This window comes from Seriola lalandi, unplaced genomic scaffold (genome assembly GCF_002814215.2).
Source record: "Seriola lalandi dorsalis isolate HSWRI2012SDOR001 ecotype SW California unplaced genomic scaffold, Sedor1 jcf7180002054926, whole genome shotgun sequence".
In the NCBI taxonomy this organism is placed as follows: Eukaryota; Metazoa; Chordata; class Actinopteri; order Carangiformes; family Carangidae; genus Seriola; species Seriola lalandi.
In genome coordinates this window covers 166,461-191,562 of record NW_019525478.1, presented here as the reverse complement: position 1 = coordinate 191,562, position 25,102 = coordinate 166,461, and the positions used below count along the sequence as shown (strand labels likewise).

Here is a 25,102-nt window from a genome sequence, read left to right as displayed (position 1 = left end):
CTGTCAGGTGCCACATCTCAACAGTTCATCTATGGCTTCATTTCCAGTGGTAGGACGCCGCGTGAAGGTCGTAAAGGCCCCAACACACTTTGCACAAAGACTGTTATCTATTTATATGCAGCCGTTACAGTAGGAGAATTATTGATGAAATAAGAAAAAAAAAAAAGTTATTTCATCTCATATTTGAAATGAAAAACTAAATCAGAGTAATAACAGCGGCCCTGTGCCCTGTAGCTGACTGCATGAAAATCCGTGTTGATCCACAGAAGTTCACTGTAGATGTTTTTTCATCATTATCTACTGTACTTAACTCTGTTGTGTCAAGAAGTTTCAATTACAGCAGAAGAGCAATGACTGCTGCTATTTTCTTTCTGCTTTTATTAGGTGCAAACCGTGTTATGTTTATACCTGCGAAGTACAGCTGCAGTCTTTTAATGTTAGGACTGAGAACTGGCGCTCTCGTCTTTTCTCAAGAGAATCTTTTTTTTTTTTTTATTCCCTAAACAATCTTCCTGTTTATTTGTTTTTCCCCTTCTTTTTCTCACCAAATCTTTTTTTCTTCCTCCTGAAACCAGATGAAATCAGTTGTTGCTTCTACATGTAAGTCTGCAAAAGATCCGCTGAGGATTGAGCACAGACCAGTTAGTGAGATCAGTGGATCCCAAGCTGCTTCAACCATTGATCCAGGGCTGCGGCCGAATACTCAAAATAATCTCCTTCTCCTCGCCCTCGATGGAAAACGTCAAGGAAAGATGTGAAGGAGAATTCACGAGGACTTAGGAAAAGCCAATCCAACTGCACTTACACTAAGTTTTTTTTTTTTAAACCAACTTTATTTATGACACATGGACAATTAATGCTCAATTAATGCATTAATGAATGAATGTGTTTCCCGTGCTGAAGGAGACAAGATAGAAGCATTGTAGCTCGTCGTTAGAGAATTGGACCTTAGCTAACTGTCTTAAGTGTTATTTTTAGCTGTCATGATCTATTTCAACCATTTATCCATTAGTTCTCTTCTTGATTGCGAACTAGTTTTCATGCACTCTCAATCATGTGTCACAGACGACTCGATATGCAGATATATTTAACTTATTTTTAAATTTGTTGAGCTGGTCTACAATCGTTCCACATACCTTTTGTATAATAATAATAATAATAATGATAATAATAATGATAATAAATCTCTGTATATACAGTATAAGGTCCGTGTATTGACAGATGTTGATTGAATCTGAATCAGAATCAGAATCTGCTTTACTGGCCAAGTATGTGGACACATACAAGGAATTTATCTCCGGTTTTTCATTGCTGCTAGGTACATGCATATAAATATAATATATATATATATAAATATATATACAGTTAAGAACAAGACGAGTGCTGGATGGGTCAGACGGTGCATAAGAGCAATGAAAGTAGTGCAAAAACTAGATAATAATAAATATTAGATAAATATGCAGGCAGGGGATGAGTGTATGTTTACATTGTTTGCTTGCTATATTACAGTGTGCGATGTTTGATGTCAGAGGTTATTGTTTCTGTGTGATCGATTGAAGTGTTCGCCAGGGTGATGGCTCGCTGTCTGGTTGTGCGGGCGTACAGCGTTCTGTGGCGCCGCCCGGACGGGAGAAGTTGGAAGTAGGTTGCGCCGAGGGTGAGAAGGATCTGCGGTGATGTTTCCTCAGGGCAGTTTGATTGTCCTTTGTAAGTCTGTTCCTGTCGTGTAAGCACCTATTCAACATTCACTTAATTATTGTGCATTTACATGAAGACTTATCCAGGAAATCCTGCGCAGATTAACTCAAAAATATCGGACAAAAGATTTAATTTAGTTGCAGGACAGTTTAGAAAATCACTTCCAGCCATCAGCCCATTAACTCCAGTGGACTCTCTGACTCACTGCTCGGACAATTAGCTCACTGGAATAAATTATTTCCTCCCGTTAAGATGAAGAGGGATTAATTGAAAGAAGTGTAATCATGAACAAAAAGCGAATGAATGGAAAACTGTCGGAACAGAAAATCCCTGCTCCGTGCGTTCGGTCATTTCCTCTCTCGGTGATCTGTGTCCTGTGCGTTCAGATGCAGAGGAAGAGAGGCCCTCACTCAGGGAAACTGCCTCAGTCTCACAGCTCGGGATCCCGTAATGGCATCAAATGAGCATTAGCAGCGCTGGTGAGAGTGATGCAACAAGATGGAAACAGCTCCTGCAGGTTTCCCCCCTTTACTGCACCAATCAACCCGGGGGGGCTTCTTCTACCTTCTACTACTTTCCAACCCACCCACCCACCCAACCCTTTGTCTCTCTCATTCTCAACAGTTACATCACTCATTTTCCCCCCTTTCTCACCATCAGATCAAGGCGTTCTGAATGGAACAGCGTGTTCATTCTTCCTGTGTTGTTCACTTGCGTAACAAGATTAAGCCATCTCCTTTCCTGCCCGACTTAATCAGGACGACTCCGAGATTAATTTGCAAGTGTGTGTGTGTGTGTGTTTTAAAATCTAATGTGACTGTGTGCTTTGTTTTCCTCAGATCTTCACTGACATGCCCCCACTGTCTGAAACAGAGCAACACCTTCGACCCTTTCCTCTGCATCTCCCTCCCCATCCCTCTTCGCCAGACCAGGTGAGCACTGCAGCTTGGTAAATGGACTGCACTTATATAGTGTTTTTCCACCACTCAAAGCGCCTTACAAAAATCCATTCTCACACACACACACACACACACACACACACACACACACACACACACACATTCATACAGCACTTTTCCTATACATGTAAGTGCTTTTCTACCAAACCTGCACATTCACACACCGACGATACATCAAGGGCAATTAAGGTTTCAGTATCTTGCTCTAAGAAACTTTGAACCGAACCAAGTGCTCGACCTCCTCGGCCCATAAATGATGGTGTGACCGGCACCTGGTCTCAGTATTAATATGCAGCATCATTGCTCTCTAGGATTGCCTGACTATTATTACACAGATTACAATACAAAAATAACTGTACGGTAAATATAAAGCTACAGCCGGCAGGTGGTTAGCTTAGCTTAGCTTAGCTTAGCTTAGCGTAAACACTGGAAACAGAGAAACGGGCACCCCTGGCTCTAAGGTTAGCACTCTTGTATTTGTACCAATTAAACAAACAGAATATCACATGTCGATCAGTGAGCTGTAGAGGTGCAGAGCAAGGCTAGTCGTGTCGCCCTGTTTACAGCCTTTATGCTAAGCTAAACTAACCGGCTGCTGGCTCTAGCTTCATATTTACCAACTGGAGAGTGTTAGCATCATGTAACTCATCTGACTCTGCAAACACATGAATAAGTTACAGTAAGAAAACAGCCCAGTCAACACCCAGCTTTGTTCCTACACTACATACGGCAGGAACACAAGTCATTGTGGAGCTGAACGGCTGGTGGGAAAACCCTCTCAGCGCTGAGGAACAATGTGTTATTCAGCTTTACGTCACAACACCCACTCAGCCTCCATGTCGGGTCAACGCGGGTCAGCCTGTTCAGGAAATCCTGACATTATCAAGGAGGGAGACCCCATTCACGTCTCTGTTTTACAGCCAGTGCCTCCCTCGCTATAGTTAAGCCATGGTCTCTCTCTCTGTCAAACTTGTACACAGAAACACCAACATGCTTTCAGTACTCCTCATTGGCCTGTACTATGTTTTTGGAAACTTTTCTGGGTCCCTCTGTTTCTTCTCTGTAGTACAGTCAGTGTATAAATGTAAGATACATGTAACCTTTCACATTAAAACACCTATGCTATATATGTTTTTGAACTGTATACCTACATTATCCCAGATGTCATCAAAAAGTAATTCTCAAACCAGGAGAAATATACGATATTAATCACCTCAACGCCTGGAGACAAAAAGCCAATAAAATGTTGGGCGGCTCGGCCCCCGGCCCCTCGGAGACGCCCTGTGTCGGTGAATCACTGATTTTCTTTAATGTGAAACGTCTTTATTCGTTGTTGAAACGTGTCCCCTGGTATAGGGGAGGAGAGGACACCGGGAGCAGTTTACAGCAATGGTGGTAAAGACAGCAACTCCCATGATCCCTCGCTATTTCACAGTGTCACCCCACGCCGTCTTTTGTTATTGTTTTGATTGCGACATGCAGAAGTTAAACCAAAAAATTAACTCTAACCTTAATCATCCGTCAGTCCAAACGTGTAGAAACTAATCGTCCATGTGACGGATTAAAACACGTGAAGGAGGTAATTGCTGTTTTTACATTTCGTTTTTTTTGGGTCCATATTAAACAGAGAAGATATAAAGTGTTAATGAGTGAGCTTCAGAGGCGCTGATGGATGAACTTTGTTACAGGCTTGCTCTTTCCCCCACGTGCCATCTTTAATGCTAACTCAAGCTAACCGCTAACCTGGCTCCAGTTGACACGTTGAACGGACGGACAAGGTTCTGATCTTTTCACATCACACCACGGCAAGGAAGCAAAATGTCCGACTGCTTCTTTAACTTAAACAGAAGCATTTGATTGGCCGACTTGTACCTTTTTTTACACGGTGCAGCCTCTGTATTTAAAGCTCAACTCTTTTACATGATTGACACGCGGAGGTGTGTGTTGCTGTTTTAAGGTTTGCCAGGGTTTTCTTTTTTCTTTTTTTCTTCTCGCTAGTTATTTACTTCCTTTTAGTTTTTGTCTTTGAAATAGTTCATGCAAGTTCAGCCAACGTTCCTTCTAATTTGGGAAATGGCTTTTAAGAGCTTCATTCTGACAGTGATCCAAGTCCAGAGTATTTAGTTACCGTCCTTTTTTCTTTCTTTTTTTTCCACTGTGTGGCAGAGAGGGTGAGGGAAAACACTTCTGAAGGGATAAACAGATGGATTGTATTTTAAAGCATTTCTCTGTGTGAGGAGATCAGCTCTCTCTCTCAGCCAGATCATGTCTGTAAGCCACAAACACACACTGCTTGTTACCGAACCAACACTTGCTGTGCCCGGCTATCCAAGCACTGGGCTCGTGTCCCTTGGCACGACACGAGCACTTTGCATGTTGGATGGTTTTGTTTACACTATATCGCTGCTTCTCTGTGAATGTGATATGGACCTTTTGTATACAACTGCAGCCATTAATCAGATTCATTAACTTGAGCAACATGTTGGGGTTGTAGCTGTCTAAAGGCTTTAACAGTTGAAGTGTAATGAATCATTTTGATATAGTAAATTAAGAAAAAGGTAGGAATTGTTTCTAATTAATACTGAAATTAAAGCTTTTATTGACCCTTGCAGTCTAATCCCCACTGCAGTGGTTTAGCTGTTACCCTGTTTTGATTTGTTCATGGTGGACATTAGTAAAAAACATAATTTGCATAAATTTGCGAGACCTCCTTGAGCAGCGGCTTGATAAATGCCGCCAATTTACTGTACGCTCTGCGCTAGGCTCTTTTGATGTCTCCTGTTTCCCAACCCAAATCAGTGGAACAGGAGCGAACACGTCGCTTCAGTAATTTGTGTACAGATGAAACAATACTACTGTAGCCCAACAGCGAACAGTAGAAATTATGCAGATTTGTCCTGTTATGCAGAAATCTGCCTTCCAGTTAGTTATAGAGCCAACTTCAAAGTGCTGCCTCTCAGTTTATGGATCACTTCATCGCTCGGGGCGGAAATACATTTCTGATATGCTTGAGGAACGTAAACCCAGTGGGTCCCTTAGATCTTTCAGAAACATGGAGCCAAACCACCACATGCACTTAGTGTGTGGAAACAGTGAAACAGTGGTTGGTGTTGAGTTGTTGGCATGTAACTGATCCTCCATAAAAACACTGTGGATATACGAGGGATGTAAGTGAATATTAATACATTGGTAATGCTATGCACGCATAACTTGCAGCATCTGAGTTTTTGCACACACACACACACACACACACACACTGGCAACTCACTCTTTACAGTGGTATCAGGATCTCTGGTGTCCAGGTACAGTTTAAAAATTAAAGTCAGTTTTTGTTATAAACACTAGAACTTTCCTTGGTTCAGTTTTTGTCATTTTGTTTGGCCAAATGCAAGAACAAAAAAGCTCTCCTCCTTGCTGACAGGAAGCGTGCACGTGTGCGCACGTGTCCGTGCACGTATACCCCTGACTGTGGTGATAAATAGAAGCACGTCCGCATCTGTCCGAGGCCCAATAGAAACCATGAACTGGGCTTAACTTTGTTTTTTACCTGGACCTCCTCCCATGTCATGTGCAATCTTCTTTTTCAATTAATAAAATCAATGTGGTTTTTATTTATAGCTCTCTCATTGTTTAATCAGACGCTTCAGACAAACTTTACATTCTCCATTATAGACACAACCTCCAGTCCTTTTATTTTTATTGCGCAGTGTTCTGACCTCTAATTTCCTACCGTTCAAACTCTAATGTCACAGTTATTAATAGTTACTGAGCTTTTATTTAAGCAGAGTCACTAAACCTGCTGAGTGAGCTTTCGAGGCCGACAAGCTTTACTCCACCGCAGCGTCTCACAACGTTCCTGAAGAGCAATGTTTGGATTTGTTCGTTGCCTTCTGTAAACTGACCTGAGGAAATATTTTATGGACAAGATCCAAGTGAAGAATCCTGATTTGTTTTGGTTTTTCAGCTGCTGATCTTGAGTTTTGATGTGGAGACTTTTATTTTGTTTTGATTATTTGTCATGTAGCCATCAAGGTTATTGTTAAGTGTAAGGCCATGATGGATGACATCATTCATTCATGTATGCTTTAATATTTCATCAATTCAGGTAAATGTTGGAAATATGATAAATTTTATTTTGTATATATTGTGAGCAGGTAGAGTGATGTAAATATGAATCTGAACATAAATACATAATATTTTTATGACATAAACAGACGCAGATAGCAGCTTTGTGTTACCGAACCTCTCCGGCTGCCGAGGAGAAGTTATTTTAAGTTTGTGCAGCAGGTTTCTCTCTAGGTTTCTGTTTCAGTTTTGTTTTTGTTTTTATCTTTTAGAAGAAATGTTCTGACTTCGCTTCCTCGTGTTTCTGTTTTAGCTCTCCACCTTTCTTCTCAAGTTCAAACACTCAAGTCCCCCCCCCACCCAAAGATAAAAGATTTGAGTTTAGCAGTTTAGCCAGAGTCTCCAGGCCGTAGGTCCGTACGGACACAGACTCCCACAGGTGCCTGATGGAGGTCCTCCATGTCTCGTCAGTTTACTGTTATTCACGGAAGCCATTACGTCCCAGCACCCTGCTCATGTCAGCGCTGACTCTGGAGAGGTCAGAGGCAGGCGCGCTCTGTTTTTAAAAATGCAATAGAGATTCCATTATTTCGCACGCATAAAACTCCTAATGATCTATTATTAATGTTAAAATGTATTGATTTATTCATGAAAGTCTTCTTTTGTCCCTCCCTGGCCATAGAGGAGGCTGCAGTGGGAATGGCACATAAAAATCAAAATAGAGGCCGCTCTATTTCCCACCGTCCCTGACTGTGTGCTCTGATGTGTGGCAGGCCGCTGTGTGTGACTCTGGTGTTCAGCACCAAAGGGCAGCGGTACCTGCGGGCCGGGCTGGCCGTGCCTCTGTTTGGCTCTGTGGCCTGCCTGAGGAGGATGGTGGCCGACGAGGGGAAAATCTCTCCAGACCAGGTAACGTAAAGCAGGAATAAACAGAGGTCAGTGTGGACCCGTATTCCTCTTAAACAGAAGATGTCACTCAAAGTGAGTTACAATAAAAAATGAAATAGTACAATAGAATTAGGGTGAATACAAGGACAATGAAAGTAAACAGTAGATGATAAAATATGTAAATGAAAATAAAAACAGACAGAATTGCAAAATATGGGAGCATTAAAAAATGAGTGTGCTTATAGTGCAGTGTGTCTTATTCTGACCTTTTATCCTTCCCATCGGCTTGAATTTACTCTCAGCTTAAATAAATAATTACGCTGGATTTGAGATCTGTTGGTGTTGTGTCAAGTGGGTTCAAAGTTCACTCATTATACGCATTATAAGCTTTATAATGGCACTGTAATAAGGAAACTAATGTGTGTGTGTGTGTGTGTGTGTGTGTGTGTGTGTGTCTCCAGGTGATCCTGACAGAGGTTTACTCCACAGGGTTTCAGCGCTCCTTCTTTGATGAGGACGATCTAACCTGCATCGCTGAGAATGATGTCATCTACGCCTTCCAGGCTCCGCCCCTCTACATCAGAGGAGGCTCTGCGCGGATCTCAGGTAGCTGCATGACTTAAGTACAACAGGCGCTATAGTTTTAGTCACAACACATTGTCTTTGGTACCGTTAATGTGGATGTACAAACAGATCTGTGAGAAAACAAACCAGTTTTATTAAGTTACTCTGCTTAACGAAACCCTCGGGGAACGCACCTTACTGCACGGCGGCCCTTGGGGAGCACGTTAAGAAGTATATATATCATCACACACAGCTCTGTGAATTACGTCCTCCCTGTGCAGATTTATGTCTTACGTCTTTCTTGTAATTTCATCTGTTCCTCAGATGCGAGCTCTGAAGTACCTAAGTGCGTAGTATCCCCTTGTTTCTCGCTTTGTGCCGTCAGCAAATAGGTTCTGCTCCGTTGTCCCGTCCCACAGGGCGGTGAGTCCCAGCATTGTGTTAACGCTGCCGTTCTGTCTGAAAAATGGGACTTTTAGTGCTTTAATTTATGTTGCTCAATGACCGCACAAAGCAGTGCTGCCCCCACCCTCGCCCCCTCCAAACAGTCTGGCTGGTCTGCTGCTCGCTCAAACTAAATCCCCCTGTGTTCTCACCGGCTCTGACTTGCGGGGTTGATATAGAGTCTGCATCACCGCTCAACACTTTCCTGTGCACAGCAGATTGTGCCGTCATTCGCGTTGCTATGTTTACCCGGTGAGAACACAGATGTTATCATCTTAAGAGGAACATTAACATCTTTAGGAAATGTGCTTGTTTGCTGTCGAACTTATTCACTTTTAGATGTAATACCTCTCCTCCCACCGCCACTATTTTTTATACCTTCTGGGACTTTTTTGACGTAAAAAAAAAAAAAAAACTGAGTAAGCCTAAATGTCAGCATTAGCTCGTACTGTTGCTTAATGTAAAATAGTCTCTTACTTAGCTAATTAATGAATATCCCACCAGCTTCTCTTAAATTACTTAAATGCATAAATGACAAATTAAGATAATTTATTTTTATTTCACTCAATAAAAGGCAAGTGCAGCTGCAGCACATAAATATTTTCTGCCTCTCTGTTTGTGATTAATGAAAGCTATAAGATCAAAATAGCATATGAGTAAGGACGACCATTAAAGTCCTGTATTAATGTTTAAAATGCACATTTTTTTTACACTGTCTGACACCTTAAATTGTGATTATGCCCCCTCTGCAGTTATGTCTGGCCCTAATCAATTATTAATCAATTATCCGTAAACGCTTAAAGCTATAATATGTAACTTTTCCGCATTAAAATGTCTAAAAACAACTAAATAAACCTGTGTTAAAAATGTTTTGAGTCAAGTCTTGTTAAGTCGCTCTGGATAAAAGCGTCTGGAAAATGAGTAAATGCAACGTAAAAACCAAGAGAAATCCATGATTTTAATCAAGGTAACAGTCTTTTCCATGTGTCGCCTGTCAATAGCCTCACACCCGCTTTGCACATGAGTTTTGGTCGTCTGCCAGAAGTGATCAAGGCTTACGATACGATGCAGTTTTTTAAAACTGTATATTTCTACTGGATGAAGGATTTTAGTCACCGGTCGTCTGGATCTGAAGTTATAGGAGAAACAAGTTATAACAAACGTCAGCAGCAGCTCGGCTCTGAGATGCAGGACGGACTGATACTTAACGTGAAAGTGCTTTATTCTGTGTTTTTACTGACTTTAATCACCAGGGTCCGTTTGTTCTGGAGAAAACCTCCTAAAGATTTACACTGAAGGAATCCTAACCGGAAGACGCTGACTGCAGTGACGGCAATAGCGGTGAAGACATCAACTCCCATGATCCCACAGTACTTCACAACAACTTCACAAAAGAGACCCCTGGCAGCAGAAAATTATATATTGAACATTTAAATGAAAGTCTTAGGGATCAGATACGAGACAGGAAAACAAACTCTAACCGGGGGGTCTCACTGAAGGTTAGTGTAGTAATTATGTTGTGAAGCGCAAGTTATCAATGTAAATTATGTCCTTAGGTGTTGAATGAAGACACATGGGTCTCTGTGAGAGCAGCCAGGACATCTTGTGGGAAATTTAAAGCAGAAAAATCTGATTGTAACTCAGTTTTATCATGCTTCACTACGCGCATTTGTTTCCTTGTTACTCGTACCACACTTCATAGATTAAATTTCACCGGCATCCATTCAGTGAATTTCAAGGTAATAGTTAGCCACAGTCCTAACTTTGATTTAAAACCTCCTGAAGAGTACTGGCCGCTACACACAGCGTGAGGTTGCTGTTCAGTCAGTGTCTGCCATGAATGAAAAAAAAATTACAGAGCGTTAGATTATGCCAAAAACAAACCCAACAAGTGACCTTCCCAACTCCCAGCCTCGCTGCTCTAGTCTTCAAATTAATTTCTTACATCATCGTTTTAGCTCTGCATATTTCACCTCTCCTCTATACTCTCATCATTTCATTCCACTTCCATCTTAAGAAATACTGGCTGGCCACTATTGCTCTGACCTTTGACCTTTGTACTTCCTGTTGGTTATAATTTCAAGAAATAGTTCAACATTTTGTGGAATATGTTTCCTGCCAAGTTAGGGGAGAATACCACGATACCACTCTCGTACATGTACAGTAAATATGAAGTTACAGCCAGTAGCCGGTTAGCTTAGCTTAGCATAAAGACTGGAAAGTATTCCTTTTTAAGAAACAGCAGCTTTATGTGATAAACTATCGTCTCTTCGCTCACGATGGAGCTGCACATACGTTTTAATCGTTGCTTTGACACCATTCATGTCGTCTTGGTGAATTGAGGACAGTGGAAACATGATTAAGTGCCTCTGTTTGTGTTTGGATTGCAGCGTTTTCATGAGCTTACCATCTGGCAGTCAATATAATTGAGGTTTACATTAATAATTAATATTGTATAAAACTTCAAAGAGTTATCTGAGAGAGAAATCTTCTCTGTTTGGGATTTGATGGTTCACTGACAGAAATTAATAAGCATAAAATCACTGTATGGAGTACTGGTGCCAGTGACGAGATTTGGGCAATATGGGCTCACCTGCCAAAGAATATTTGGAAATAGATAATTGGCTTTCACAGTTAAAGATCCGTTTCACATTCTTTTATTTCTGTTACAAACAGAAAACAGGTTCTTCCTTCCTCTTCATTTAGAGCCCAGTTTTCAGTAAAGTGAGATCATCTTTCATACTGTACTTTGGAATTTGTTAATAAACGTATGGACTGTTTACATGTGACAAACATGCAGAGACGTGACTTGAGGAGGTTTAATCCATTGATGCTGCAGAATGTCGTTTCGTGCTACTAGTGGTGCTTCCCTTTCTGTTTCCATCTGTCAAGGATTAGTTGGTCGTTCAGTTCATTTTGCTCCATACTGAAATAGCTCGAAAAAAATTTGTGGAATGAAATGAGACCAACACTAATGTTAACTCTTGTCTCTATAATAAGATGACCAGATTTCTGAAATGAAAATCAGGGACATTACCAGTTCGGTGGTCAATATATCATTAAAATATCCAATGTTTTTACCTATGAAATAAAAAAAAAAGAAAAGGGGGATAGTCCTGGTGGTGTATTTTGACCATGGTAACTGTTGTACTGTAATAAACTATGGTGAACGACAACTTATAAAACGACGACTCCCTGCCTTTGAAGCTATCGCATCACGTTCATTTAGTTCGCAAGTGTCCACAGATCAAAAGAATCAAAAGTGTCTCTCATAAAGGTAATTCCAGGTTGTGAATATTACTGTGTGAAGTCCATTGCAGACAGTCAGGTAATGACTTCAATTACTTTTTCTTCACTTCTTCCAATATAAAAACAAATTTTTCAAGTTCCGGCCCCCTGGTTCACAGCTAGTGGTAGTTTACTTTGGCACCATGTGTCACATTCTCAGTCCATAAATTCATTTCTTTAAACAAATTACTTATTATGTAATATTTAAAAATAAATATGTGTTAGGAAATCGAAATAAGCTTAAGTCAGATATCATGTGCATGTATGTGTCTAACCACCATTTTTGCTCAAAGACCTTGACTATGACTGAGCAGACAGCTAATGGGATTGGGGGGGGGGGTACTGTAGCTGTGGGTAGAGTAGATCCCTTTAGAGGCAGAGGTGTTTAATTATGGGCTTTCACATAGTCTGGCTATGTTTAGTCTGGCTCATCCTGTGTGTGTGTTTGACAATGAAAGAAGCCTGAGAGTGCAGAGGAATGATGAGTTCACAGACTTCCTGTGGTTACTTAGAATTAGTTAGAGGCTTTTTGGCAACAAGAGATTATGATCAACAGGTATGTGGGCAAAACAGACTTTACTTTTGGTGTGTGTGTGTGTATGGTACACGTTTTCAAATGGGTGTAGTGTAAGTGCCTTTTTCAGTACAGCTGTGGGAATTGTTCAGCACACACCAAATACTTCCACCATTATTCATCTTGTAAACAAGTAAAAAAAAAAAAAGAAAGAAGAAAAGTGTAATCAGCGACAAGAGCCTTGAAAAATATGAGCAGCAGCAGTGCATTTTATGACACACCGATACAAAAACTTTGATTTAATGAGCGACGAGAGGTAGTTCTCCACCCCAGGCCTCCCTGTGTAAATCTTCGTGGGACAGGCCAGGAGGTGACATCTGCATTTTACCGCCGTTTCATGAACATGTTTCACTGAGAATTTAAAAGGCGAATTTTACCCCCATAAATCATCCCCGCAGCTGTCAGAGGTCGCCGCTCATGTAAATTACAGCGAGCGATTTAAGCAAGTTTTATCACTTGCTTGATTAGAACGACATTAATAAATGAAAAGCCGTGCGCACTTGTCATTACTCTCATTCTCAGGGTCAAGACACTGCAATCAGAGGTTTTAATGTTAAAGCGTCGGTGGTGTATATGTAGACTTTGATTAGTTTTAAATAGGTCTTTCCCTTCATACAAGGCAAAGCTTAATGACCTCACACCCCAATTACTTCTGTTAGATGGGGGGGGGGGTGCTAACACAGTGGCTCACTGCTTTGCAAGGATCCTAGCAACAAGATGCTCAGCAGTGGCATTTGCTGTGTCAGTGATGAATCATGTGTCGGGTGTAAACAACAGCGTTTAATGAAAAGTTTGGAGACAGCGCAGCCGCCGTGGTCAATCAATACGCTCTCGTCTGCGTCTGAGGGTCTAATTTACCCATGTGATTTATCACCATGAACTTCTGAGGATGCTGACCTGTGTGCTAAGCCCCAGCGGTTGTCAGCTGTGTGAGAGACGAGAAACGCATCACCGCCGACGTCACGTCACACTGGGATCTCATAATCTGGGCTTTTCGCGCCCAGTCAGTCACACCCCTCGCCGCTGGTGGAGACGCGAGGGGGAGCGGAAGGCGAGTGATGCTCGGCACCCCACCAGGACAGGATGTGGAGCAGAAGCTGCATCAGATAATACCTCCTGCTGAGAGTGCAGGCAGCCATTGGTCCATCTGTTCTCCCCTCTGAATCACTGTTCCCCAAATAGAAAGCTGCTGTCTCGCCACTTTATACATCTCAGTCCTCCTCCTCTCTCCTTGTTAGAGGTGTTAAGTTGAATGATCACATTTTCAGTACTTGAAATCAGTTCTTTTTCCTTCTGAAGGAGAAGATGTGAAATGTCATGCTGTAAGCTATCAATGTTAAAGTAGGCTGTTTGCCTCTCATTTCTTCGCTCTCGCACCCCACCCCCCCACCCCCCTTTGACTTTCTCCAGGGTACCATCACAGCCTGCCATCATCTCCATACTCCACCGGTCCTGAAGGTCAGAGGTTACCTTCATCTGGGACGTTGTCGTCAGAGTTCCTCAACCAGGGCGTCCCGGTCAAGATTCTTCTGTTGGTGTGCAACGCTGCAGGAGCAGGGCAACAGGCTGTTAGGTAAATAACATCAACCGACCCTTCGAACACCAACCATAACTACTGTTGGTCTGTCAAGCTTTGGGTTGAGTTTATCTTCTCTATTTGTAAGTTTTGCTGTTGCTGCATTGCCAACGCTCTTTACTGACCCGCCTCGAAGAAACTTTGCGAGTGGAGTCCCGTATTTACATCTATGTCATTTCAATTATAAACTGTCCTCAATAAGGAAATGTCAGTTATAGCCTACAAGTGGACTGGAGAAGTCTTATCAATGAGCAGTAGACTGACGAGCAGGAATATATCCGCTTGTTTTGCTTGTCAAGCTCTCAAAACATCCATTGCTTATGTTGGAGTCAATAACATTTTAATTAGTTTATTTAAGTGGGCTAACTAGCTCCACCCTCCAATACAATACTAATCATTTTTCATTGGTTTCACTAACAGCCTTTAACCGAATGTGAGTTCTACGTGCAGTGTTTCGGCTGACATGTTTTCTCTCCAGCCTTGCTCTGCTGAAGCACATCAAGGTCATTTTAGCTCCCTGTTGGAGAAAGGACTCACATCTCACTGTGAGATGAGTTTCATATCAAACGACTGAGGAATGTGACATCTGGCACGATATAAAGATCCATTAGACACACCCGTCTCCCTGACAGAGTCCAGAGAGATCAATATAGGTGAGCTCGCCAGCACAGCTGTGAGAAAGTCCAATCCCATCCGTGAGCGTGGGCGTCTCAGTTTCTCCTTCAAACGCCTCCCCGTCATTGATCAAACCACCAGCCTATCTCGCTCTCATCAGATGACAGCTGGACGACTTGTCTGTGCCAAGAAAATGACATTGGAGTCACATACTTGTTTCTCGCTCTGGTTCTCTGTAGAACAGCATCACAGGTACATTTCTGAAACTCGGCACAGTGTGAAAGCGTTCAGTGTTGTTGGTTTGTGAAACTCGATGGATATTAGTCGACGGGAATTCAGAAAGTTTCACATTTTATGTGTGAAAGTAAAAAAGGTTTGCGGTTTTTTTTTTTTTCGCATTACCTCTCTTGAAGGTCAACAGTTTGATTTCGTTGACATTTAGCTTCTCACGTCGGTGAAGGCAGGGGAAAATAAATAAAGATCATTGTGAACTCAGAAGTAGATGATACATTTCACTGCATGATACCATGAAAAATGTCTTGAAAGAGGGAAATAAATCAGACAAGATGTCAGACTGTTAAATGTTTTCACTGCATTCTGTGTCGATCTTTAGGTCATGTGAGTTAAAACACTTTTCTATGAGCTCGATGAGGAGAATTGTTTTGTCTCTTGCTCCATAGCAGTTTCCAATTAAATTAATTGTAATTTTAAGCCCCTTTCCTTTCCGTTTTTGTGGAGTGTATTTTTCTTTTCCCATGTCGTGGTCACGCTGCCGCCACAGAATGTTAATGGTTACCATCCTGAACAGTAATCCAGCCTAATTTGTTTGGAGGATCTCCATGGTATCTGCTTACGATCTAATGGGAAAATTGTGTGACTGATGATCTGTTTGGTTTCAAGGTCTGCAGAAATCTAAAAAGGAAAAAGAAAAAAGAAGCATGAAATATAATTGAAAAAAAAGGTTATTTTTCATTCATTATCGTTATATTCCTGCCATTTAATATACAGTTCTTCATAATACCCCATGTCATCTTTCACTGTGTGTATGAGCGTCTTTGTCTCCTCCTGCACATGTGTGCTCATATGATCTCATACTAATAAATCCTAAACATACAATGGAGGGCTGCCCTCAATTAAATGTGTATTATAATAAACGTGCTATGTGATCTATCATCTGAAATGAAGGTGGTCCCTGTCGTCATCAAGCTTTTTTCCCACTCCTCCTTATCTCCGTCTCTTCTTCCACTGAAAGGCTGTAATGAGAATTCTGCTCTAATGCTGATAATGTTAATAAATAATTATTTACATTACAATAGAAAAAGGAGGAGGAGAGATTTGGAGTGCTTGAGTTGAGTTGCTGTGAGATGTGTTTTGAACCCTGTAACACTAATTTCCTCCGTCCCCCGTTTAAGGTTTGGGCCTCCATTTCTGATGAGGGAGGACCGGTCTATTTCCTGGGACCAGCTGCAGCAGAGCATCCTCAGCAAACTTTATTACCTGATGATCAATGGAGCTCAGGCACAGGTACCGCACGGCTACTTATAATAATGTGATAATTTATTGTTTCATGCGAGACAAATTCTGTTTTACCTCACTTCATGGGAATATCAAAACACAGCAAATATTCAAACCCAGGTCCTCCAGTTGAAGCCTGCCAGCTGGTAATGATCTCACATCCAGTAAAAGGACAAAAATGAATATGAGACACAACTCAAAACTCAACTTGCTCTGCTAATTAAAGCAGTGGGATACAGACAGTCATACAGTAAATCTGCAGAAATACAGCATCAGCTACAGTGGAGAGATTTATTATTTATTTGATTTTTATTCACCCCAACCACAACCAGAAAAGCCTGGACCAAAGTTGCACTACAGCCATGTGCAGCAAGTCAATAGAAATTGCTGCATGATGCTTGTAAAACTCATATTTAATAGCTGTGTAGTGTGGGCGGGTGAGTTTTGAGCACCAGCTGGAGGCTGAGAGGGGACATGCTTCCCTCCTGCCACGCCGGCTGGTGCACCTGTTCCGAGACATGTTTATTGGCATGGGACGGAGCAAAGCATGCCCACACAAAGACACTGTGTGGTACAGGTGCGAGAGCTCGAAGCGTCAGCTGGAGGCAAAGAGGAACGGTTTGGGACGGGTTACGGTGTTCTACCGAGACACGTTTTTTTACTCATCCCCCAGTACGGACATATTGCGGCCCTATCACATTTACTGATGCCGCCCCGGCCTCTGCTGCAGGAGTCCTCTGCCTTCATTAGTGCCAGTATTAAGAGTAAATACTGGACTTTGTCAGCAGGTCAGAGCTGTTTGCAGCGAACACAGCTCAGTCTTAGTTAGGGTGTTCTGTCTTGTGTCTGCACAGGATGGAAAAGTAATTGAAACTTTAAATGAAAAAACACAGGTGAATAACATTAGACACAAGAAATAAATTCATATTAAGTGCTCAAATTGCAGTGTGTGAAATTTCAACAAGGCCTTTTGTATGCATGGGGAGGGCGAACACAGCAACGTTTTAAATGAAATGGATGGAACCAATAGAAAACATTACAACAGTTGAAGCTGAAGAGAATAACTACAGATAATGCAACTGAATCATTTAATGAGGTTGCAGGAAAAAAAAATAATGCTTGATGATGTTTATTTGAATGCAAAGCTGAGTCGTGAATTTATTGAATGCAAATTAACACTGCACTAAAATTACTTTACATTCAGAAAGTCTCTGAACTGCAGCGATGGAAAGTGCTAATGCAAAATCTTACTTTGCGTTTTACTCTGGGTTAGCTTTAGCTGGCTACCATGCTAATCTTGCTTTTTGCTTGATTTAAAGCCGGGGTTCAACAGTTTAGGAAAAGTGCTCATCTGCTTCATCGCAGAGAGTTTGATAAGTGCTCTCATAACTCCAGAGTAAACGTGAAGCTACAGCTTTATATGAGACCATTAGCTTAGCTTCACACAGACTGGAAACGGACTAACGGCTAGCTTGGCCTGGCATTGGCCAAAGATTGTTGCCAGGAAACCAGCGGAGACTTGAGTAAGTTACTGCTTCCAGCTAATAAAAAGTCACATAAACCTCTGTAAAACTGCAAATTAGAAACCAAAACCAGAAACCAAATAAACATATGTCCCGAAATATTTAACTTTTAATTTAAGAGGTAATGTGTATAGTTTCAATTTTGACCACTCGGGAAACACACCTGATTTTTTTACGCCCACAATGTACATTATATATATTTGCATATATATCTCTGTGACAGGCAGTAGGACAGTGTGTGCTAATGAGACTAAATGAGTCAGAAGCCAAGAAAAAAGAAAGCACAGTAGGCTCGTTTACTTTTCCGCTGTCGGTGTGACTACGGTGCAACGTAAGGGACGCAATGACAGAAACGCCAACGGCGTATTTTTCTTCGATGCACCCCCTGCTGTATGTCACTGTCGACTCAATTATTTACTTCACTGAAGCCAAAGGGTCGGTTTTCTTGCTTTGCTCACTTGCTTGTACAGTACAAACGCCCGTGTTTCAGGATCTGATTGTGTGCAGTAGCATGCTGTTAATCATCTAGTCAAACGGATTTCCGATCAATGTCACAGCTGCAATTAAGAGCCATATGGAGCCTGGATTGTTCTGCGAGAAAAGTGTTGACCGGCTCGGTGCACGTTACTCAGTGCTCTTTGAGAAGTGCCAGGAGAGAGAGAGAGAGAGAGAGAGAGAGAGAGAGAGAGAGAGAGAGAGAAGAGTCAGGTGCAGCATTTTCAGTAACTGCGTTGGAGATCGGTAGTCTCCTTTTGTGCCCCATGCTGTCAGCCGTTTAATTAAAACCAGGCTCGTACAGTATAATCAGTTTGCTGGATCCTACCTCTGCCAAGAAAGGAGCAATGCTCAGAGCAGATGTTTGCTCTAAATCTTTCATCTCAGCAGAAACTGTAGTTTTCTTGCATCAATGAATTACACTCACAAGTGGATTTCTCCGCTTCTGTCTAATTTTAGCTTCAGCAAAGATGCAATTGAGAGAAACAAAAACACGGCCTCTCTGACAGCCATTCTTCCTGCTGCTGACACCAATTGACGACTTGATTTTAACAGTGGCTGGCTTGATGCTCGCTGAAGCAGAGCTAGCTGTATGATATCCCACAGCACACTCATCATCTGCAGAACTGCAATTAACAGACGACCACTGTCACACACATACTACATTTCTGATTCGGGGACCCTGAGCTGTTGGGATTTTGGTGTGATAACTAACACACAGTGCGTGTATTGGCCCTGAACGTTGCTTACACAGACAAATGTTAATCTGCTGTACACACACAATGCTAAAACTCACAGCATAATGAAACACTGTGCTCTTTTACATTGGGTGGTAATTGGAGATCGTTTGCCTTGTCAGGCACAAACAATGCCGCAAAACATTCCCCTCACTGAGCACAAAAAAGTGATTAACCTTGGTCGAAAAGCAAGACCAAGGATTTTCCCATGAGGCAGCATAAAAAACTTTATCGTCTCCTCCAGTGTCTGTGGAGCCTTCGTGCTCATGCACTCCTCCGGCAGGATGCTGCGATGAATTTTCACAGGTTTTCTCTTCCTCCTCTCAGAAACTCGCGCTGACGGGGGGGGGGGGGGGTGACACCGCTCGGAGCCCGACCAGATCTCAGATGCTCGTTTGTTCATTTTTTTCCCTCTCACTCACACTTACTGTCTTTTCACATACACACACAATGTGTTTACACCGCCCTGTTTCTCTCATATTCCTCTTCGTCTGTCCATCCAGCCACTGCGGAGGAAAACAAACATGGTCTCTTTGCTGATGTGCTGTTCAAAAAGTGACACGTTTTTATGATTCAAGCTTTGGAAAGTTCATCTTGTATAAAAAAGGTCTTAAGTAAGTCGACACACAGATGTCATGTCCTACATGTAAGTTTCCATTTAGTAAAGCCATAGCTTGACGCTCTATCATCCCTCTCGTCCACTTCGAAATCCACAAAATTCCAGGAGACCACTTGTAAAGTTAAATTCTTTACTTTACATCAAAAGGTGATACAAAACAAAATCTTTTCCACTTTCAAATAATAAAAGTCAATATACAGAAAAGGAGAGATAGAGAAAGAGAGTGAGAGAGAGGTCAAAAAACTGTGTGGCTCTACTCTCTCTGCCGTGATCACCTCTCGGTAACGCCCCTAATCTCCCTTTGCGTGGGATCATTAAAGGTCTAACCAAGTTCTACACAGTTCAATCAATTAGAAATGAAATGTTACATATTTTAAATTATAACCACACATTTCTAATCTAAAGAATCATATATTTACCTTTTTGATTACTGTAAATATTTAAATTATTCAACAATCAATGAACTGTGTTATTTAACCACTTAAACATCAACAAAAATGCTTTTAGGCTCCTACACTACAGCTGCATGTCCCGGCCTAAAACACAGCATCCTCCAATACATGGAAATAAACAGCATTGTTCTTGTATCGCTAGTTAGCTAGTTGCTAAATGTAAGACGAGTTTTTTTTAAGCTTAACTGTGTTAAAGGCTTTTAGGACGAGGACTAACCAATGTGTTTGCTGTTCTATCTTACATAACAAGCTTGACTGGGCTGCTGAGACAGAGCTGCTAACGTCAGCTAGCTTAAACCGTTAGCAAGTAACGATTAACGTCGCAGGTAGTGAGCTAGTTTTCATCTTTTAGTTTTAGCAGACACAAACACATCCTTTACTTCGTTCCTTCCACTTTATTTCTTGTGTTTTGTGGCTTCGGAGACGGTAAAAACAAAAAGAAACCACCATCCAAGAGTCGTTCCTACCACAGCCCCAGACACACCGCCTCAGCATGTGGAGAAGTTCAGAGCTCGGCCGGCCTGTCATGTAATATCTAATCCACAGACCTGGTGAATCCCCTTGTTGAAGTAGCTTTGCAAACACCTTTGGAATGTGTGGAAATGTATATCATATCATTTTTCAAACAATGTTTGTTGGAAGAAAAAAAAAAAACCCTATTCCTGAGAAGTTGGAATTAGCAGGACTCCTCCATGGGTGGTCTTCACATGTGCACACAAGCCTTGTACTGCGACTCCCATTGAGCCCAAACACGAATGTAATGAAAAGAAAACTTATTTTTGGGTTTAAACTTGTCATCTTGCATTCCATTTCATACCGCAGATTGAAAATGAACACACGGAAAACATTGATGGGTTGTCTGGAAAAGCAACAACCGCCTGAGCACCACAGGGGAGTTTGATGCCCGCAGTGTCCATAAACACAAGATGCTGAAAGATGAAGAGAAGATAATACAGTCTTAATTACACGACTCTGTGCGTGTACTCAGAATGAGTAGTTCCTGTTTTCAGTACTAACTGCTGCAGCATTTCAGCAGCTGACCGTCCCGATGCTTTTAATAATGCGGCATATTGCATATGTGTGGCAGTGATTCGGAGGTGTTGTGTAACTGAAGGGTTATGCATTCCTGCGGGTTCATGTGTTCATCATATGAACGTTTTCCAGGAATCTGCTGTCTGCTTTGCTGTGCTCCTCGTCGTCAGAGCTCTCCTCAACAAAACCCGGAGTGGGTGTTTGTGTTTGGGCTCAGCAGCTACACACTCAGATTTCACTGGAACAAGAGGAAATCAGTTTCATTTTTGCAAAGCGCTCCTTCATTCCTAGAGCACCTCCAATCTAAGCAGATCTGGGAGTAATATGAACGTGTTTCAAACGAGGAGAAAAAGATAATATTATACCTCAGGTTTTTTTTCTTTCGTATTTCTTCTCAACTCTGGCTTTCAATCCAGCAGAGAGAGATACGAGAGCGCGGTCCGATTATCTATGGGTTTATTAATGTTTTTGTTTCTGTAAGACGGTACGTTAACACAGGTGCTACATGTTGATTCAAACTGCTGTGAACTTAAAAACGCAGGTGCAGGCCTCAGCCTATTTTTCATGGTGGCCCACTTCAAACACAGCAAAATTATCCATGTTAGATAAAAACCCCTCAGTGCGTCTGTCAAAGCTGACTCACAGGCAGGGCAGTGTTTTTATGCCTCGGCGCCGGCGACAGTCACGGCGTGAGGCGATACGTCTTCAGGTTCTCCGTCCGTCCCATTATCGTGACCGCGATATCTCAGTAACGCCCCGAGGGAGTTTCTTCAAATTCTGCACAAACATTCACTTGGATTCAAGTAGATTTTGGTGGTTAAAGGTCAAAGGTCAAGGTCACTGTGACCTCACAACATACGTTACAAAACAACTGTGCTAATTATTAATTAATGCACAGTTGGTGTCACTCGGTTCATGAAAATAGACCCATAAGTGTTAATGACGGTTCGCTGGATGAGGGGGCAATAAATGTGAGGAAAAACTTCCCCACTTCATCTGATGCTGCTCATTAAACATTTGCAATAATTGTTGAAATGTTTGTTTTGTGCTTTGATCATAAGATGAGGCCTGAAGCTGCTGTCAGGGTGTCGTACCTGTTGAGATCGAGCGTGATGGTGAAATAATGGCCGTTTCTAGCCTGTAAAAATGCTTGTAAATGTCTGTGCTAAACACCTTCATTTGCTGACTGGATTATTGCACATCCTCTGCTTTAATCAAAATAAAAAAAGAGAGACATCAGTAATTTAAACAAACCATATAAAATTTTATTTTGCACACATATTGGATTCATTCATTTTTATGGCCTGAAGTCTCCGAACTGAGCGGCAGTATCTCATCACAGTAAAAGTCATGAGAAATATTGCTGCGGCTGCAAAACTGTGAGCTATGTGTTCTCATTTTTCCATTATGAAAGTATCTCACAGCAGTTACACCAAAACCATGATGGATGAATAACACATAACTACAAGCAGTGACATTTCTCATAATTTGTTGTGGTGAATCAGTGTGTGGGGTGTGTGGCAGCGCTCATTTTCAGACCTTAACAAGCCGTGCCAGTGGCTCTGTGAGGCCGCACTGAGGCACAGCAGTGCTCTGAGCTAAATGCTAACACCCCTAACATGCTGATGTTAAGTATAATGTTTACAGTGTTCCCCATTTGAGTTTAGCAAGTTGACATTTGCTCATTAGCAGTAAACACGGCTGAGGTGACGGGAACGTCATCGGTTCTGCAGGTATTTGGCTGTAAACCAAAGTATTGGACATAAGCGCTAGATGAAAAGTAATAAGATCACCAAGGTTTTTTTACAGTTCACCCTGAGGGGGGGGGGTGGACGTCTGAATTACTTTTCATTGCAATCAACCCAACGTCAGTAGGACTCATCCTCTGGGAACCATGAATGTCTGTGAGATCTTTCATGGCAATCCATCCAGCGGTCGTTTAGATATTTCAGTCTGGGTAAAAAATCAAAAACAATAAAAAGCGGTGGACAGACTGATGATGCAAACTGAAACATGATAAAAAAAAATGATTTAGTGAATATGACACAACATGGGAAAAGGTTTTCATTTTTTTAATTTCAGTTTTCAGTGAGAACCGATTTGTCGGCCCAATAAAACTGCAGATCTGTGGGGCACCGCTGCCTTCTTGGGTTGTTGCGCAAGCATCTTTAGGGACTGGTTCGCCAGAATAATGTTGTTTAGTTAGAAGTACAACTGTAATCAATTGGATCAAGGTAATATACAAAGCGTTGACAATGTTTAAAACAAAAGAACAAGTGCCGCAATAAAGCATTAAGAGTCCGCTGCTGCCCGAGGCTTTACAGTGTCTTCGCTGTGCTCCTCTTTTCAGAACACCAGAGTGCTGTTCAACGTCCGTGTGGTGGGAGGATCGGCCTTTTACAGCTACCTGTCACCTCAGGACGGGCGGCCGCTCTACCACCCTGCTGTCGACAGGTGAGGCTGTCGAAAATACGCAAACACGTCACGTTAATCCCGGTAGAGGACACACACACACACACACTCAGCTGAGCAGCATGAGCCGTCTCTAAACACATCCAGACACCTCTTGTAACATGCTGCTGCTCTGGATGTGTAAACTGATTTTTCCCTCCGTCTCCAGAGATCACCATACACACACATATGACTGGCATTTTGAAATCTTACTGGCTTTGTTCTGCGCAAGTTTCTCGGGGGGGTTGTTGATTGTGGTCCCTGCTTGAATCCTTTGATGCAGCTTTGGGAAGCACCCCGAGTATCAGATCCAAATAAGAGCCAATAAAAGGCCGTCCATCTCTCTTGCAGGCGTGCCTGGCAGTACACATACAGTACATACTACTTCAGTGTTTGTATTGGCAAGAAGAACGTTTCTGCAGATGTGAACACAGTAAGCATTCAACTCCAGCGACCGTTATCGCTTTGGCTGACGGCCTGTCTGGACACTACCTTCTCCTATTATTGGACCAGAGATTATTAAATTATTCTAAATACGTTCTTTTGTTGTGGGATTACTGGTATCATGCTCAAACATTTCAATACTGAAATGACCCAATGTTCCCACAAGCTCATTCAAATTTGATCTAACGTAATCAATTTTAATGCAATTTAAATCTGCTCTAATCTAATCTAATCAAGCGTTTCTCGAGAACTACAGGCAGGCAGCCAGATTCTGAAGACGTTATGACGTAAAAACACACGAGTGTAACTGTTAAAGTTGTGAAAGTCCAGCATTTGTTTTTGATTGACACCGTCTGTGCAGATGTTTGATTTCTCATCTCATCTTTTCATTACACGTCACAGCAGCTGTAAAGGTTGTATGATGTATTTTACAGCAGCAGACTGAAACGTGCAGACGTTTTTTTATCCCTTTTCATGATTGCATGTCTGATGCTTTCCACTTGCAGAAGTGAATTGCCGTTTCAAACAGGCATTTTGGCAAAGTCTTGAAAGGACTTGCATTTGTGTAGTCGCTGAGAACAGTTCACTCATTCGTTGAACGTTGCTGATGGGGCCAAATGTCTTTGAAATCTTTTGAAATGCAAATGTGCAACACACTGTATCCTAGAAACTAATGTAATGATAGTGTTTGAACTCTAATGATTCGGAAATATGTTCTGTCCCCAAGTCAACCCACATCAAACAGTAGAAGAATGTACCAGCACAAGTGTTTTAGTGTACTTTGTTCACTCTGTCAGCCTCTGTAAACTCTCTGAGTCCATGTCAAATGGCAGATACATTTTCTTATACAGGATATGTGACTAACATGAACTTACAAACTGACTTGTTACTGGCTTTTTGGGGTTTTTTTTCTTCCACCAAATTAAATATTATGTTAGGTTACTTTATTTGTACCTGTAGGTAAATTTGATTTGCAGTAAAAGAGCGTACCGCACAGACAACCCCATGTGCACAAATCTCTCTACAACTATTAGATGGATTGTATTGAAATTTTGCACAGACATTGATGGTCTCCACTTACTTTGACTTGATTTGTGGTTTTTAGTGAAATGTTTCAACGAGGATGCAAACGTCGGCACGGTAACACGCTAAGCTAATGCCGG

General features: G+C 41.8%; 1 protein-coding gene across 1 annotated transcript in view; it reads left to right on the top strand.

The window, feature by feature from the left end:
- usp43b (ubiquitin specific peptidase 43b) overlaps positions 1-25,102 on the top strand; it is a 60,122-nt gene that overhangs the window by 26,049 nt on the left and 8,971 nt on the right. The window contains exons 4-10 of the mRNA XM_023431648.2: positions 2,538-2,630; positions 7,496-7,631; positions 8,072-8,216; positions 13,891-14,053; positions 16,084-16,195; positions 23,395-23,498; positions 23,847-23,928. Of these exons, the coding sequence (XP_023287416.1) occupies positions 2,538-2,630; positions 7,496-7,631; positions 8,072-8,216; positions 13,891-14,053; positions 16,084-16,195; positions 23,395-23,498; positions 23,847-23,928 (835 nt within the window). The remainder of the gene's footprint in view (positions 1-2,537; positions 2,631-7,495; positions 7,632-8,071; positions 8,217-13,890; positions 14,054-16,083; positions 16,196-23,394; positions 23,499-23,846; positions 23,929-25,102) is intronic.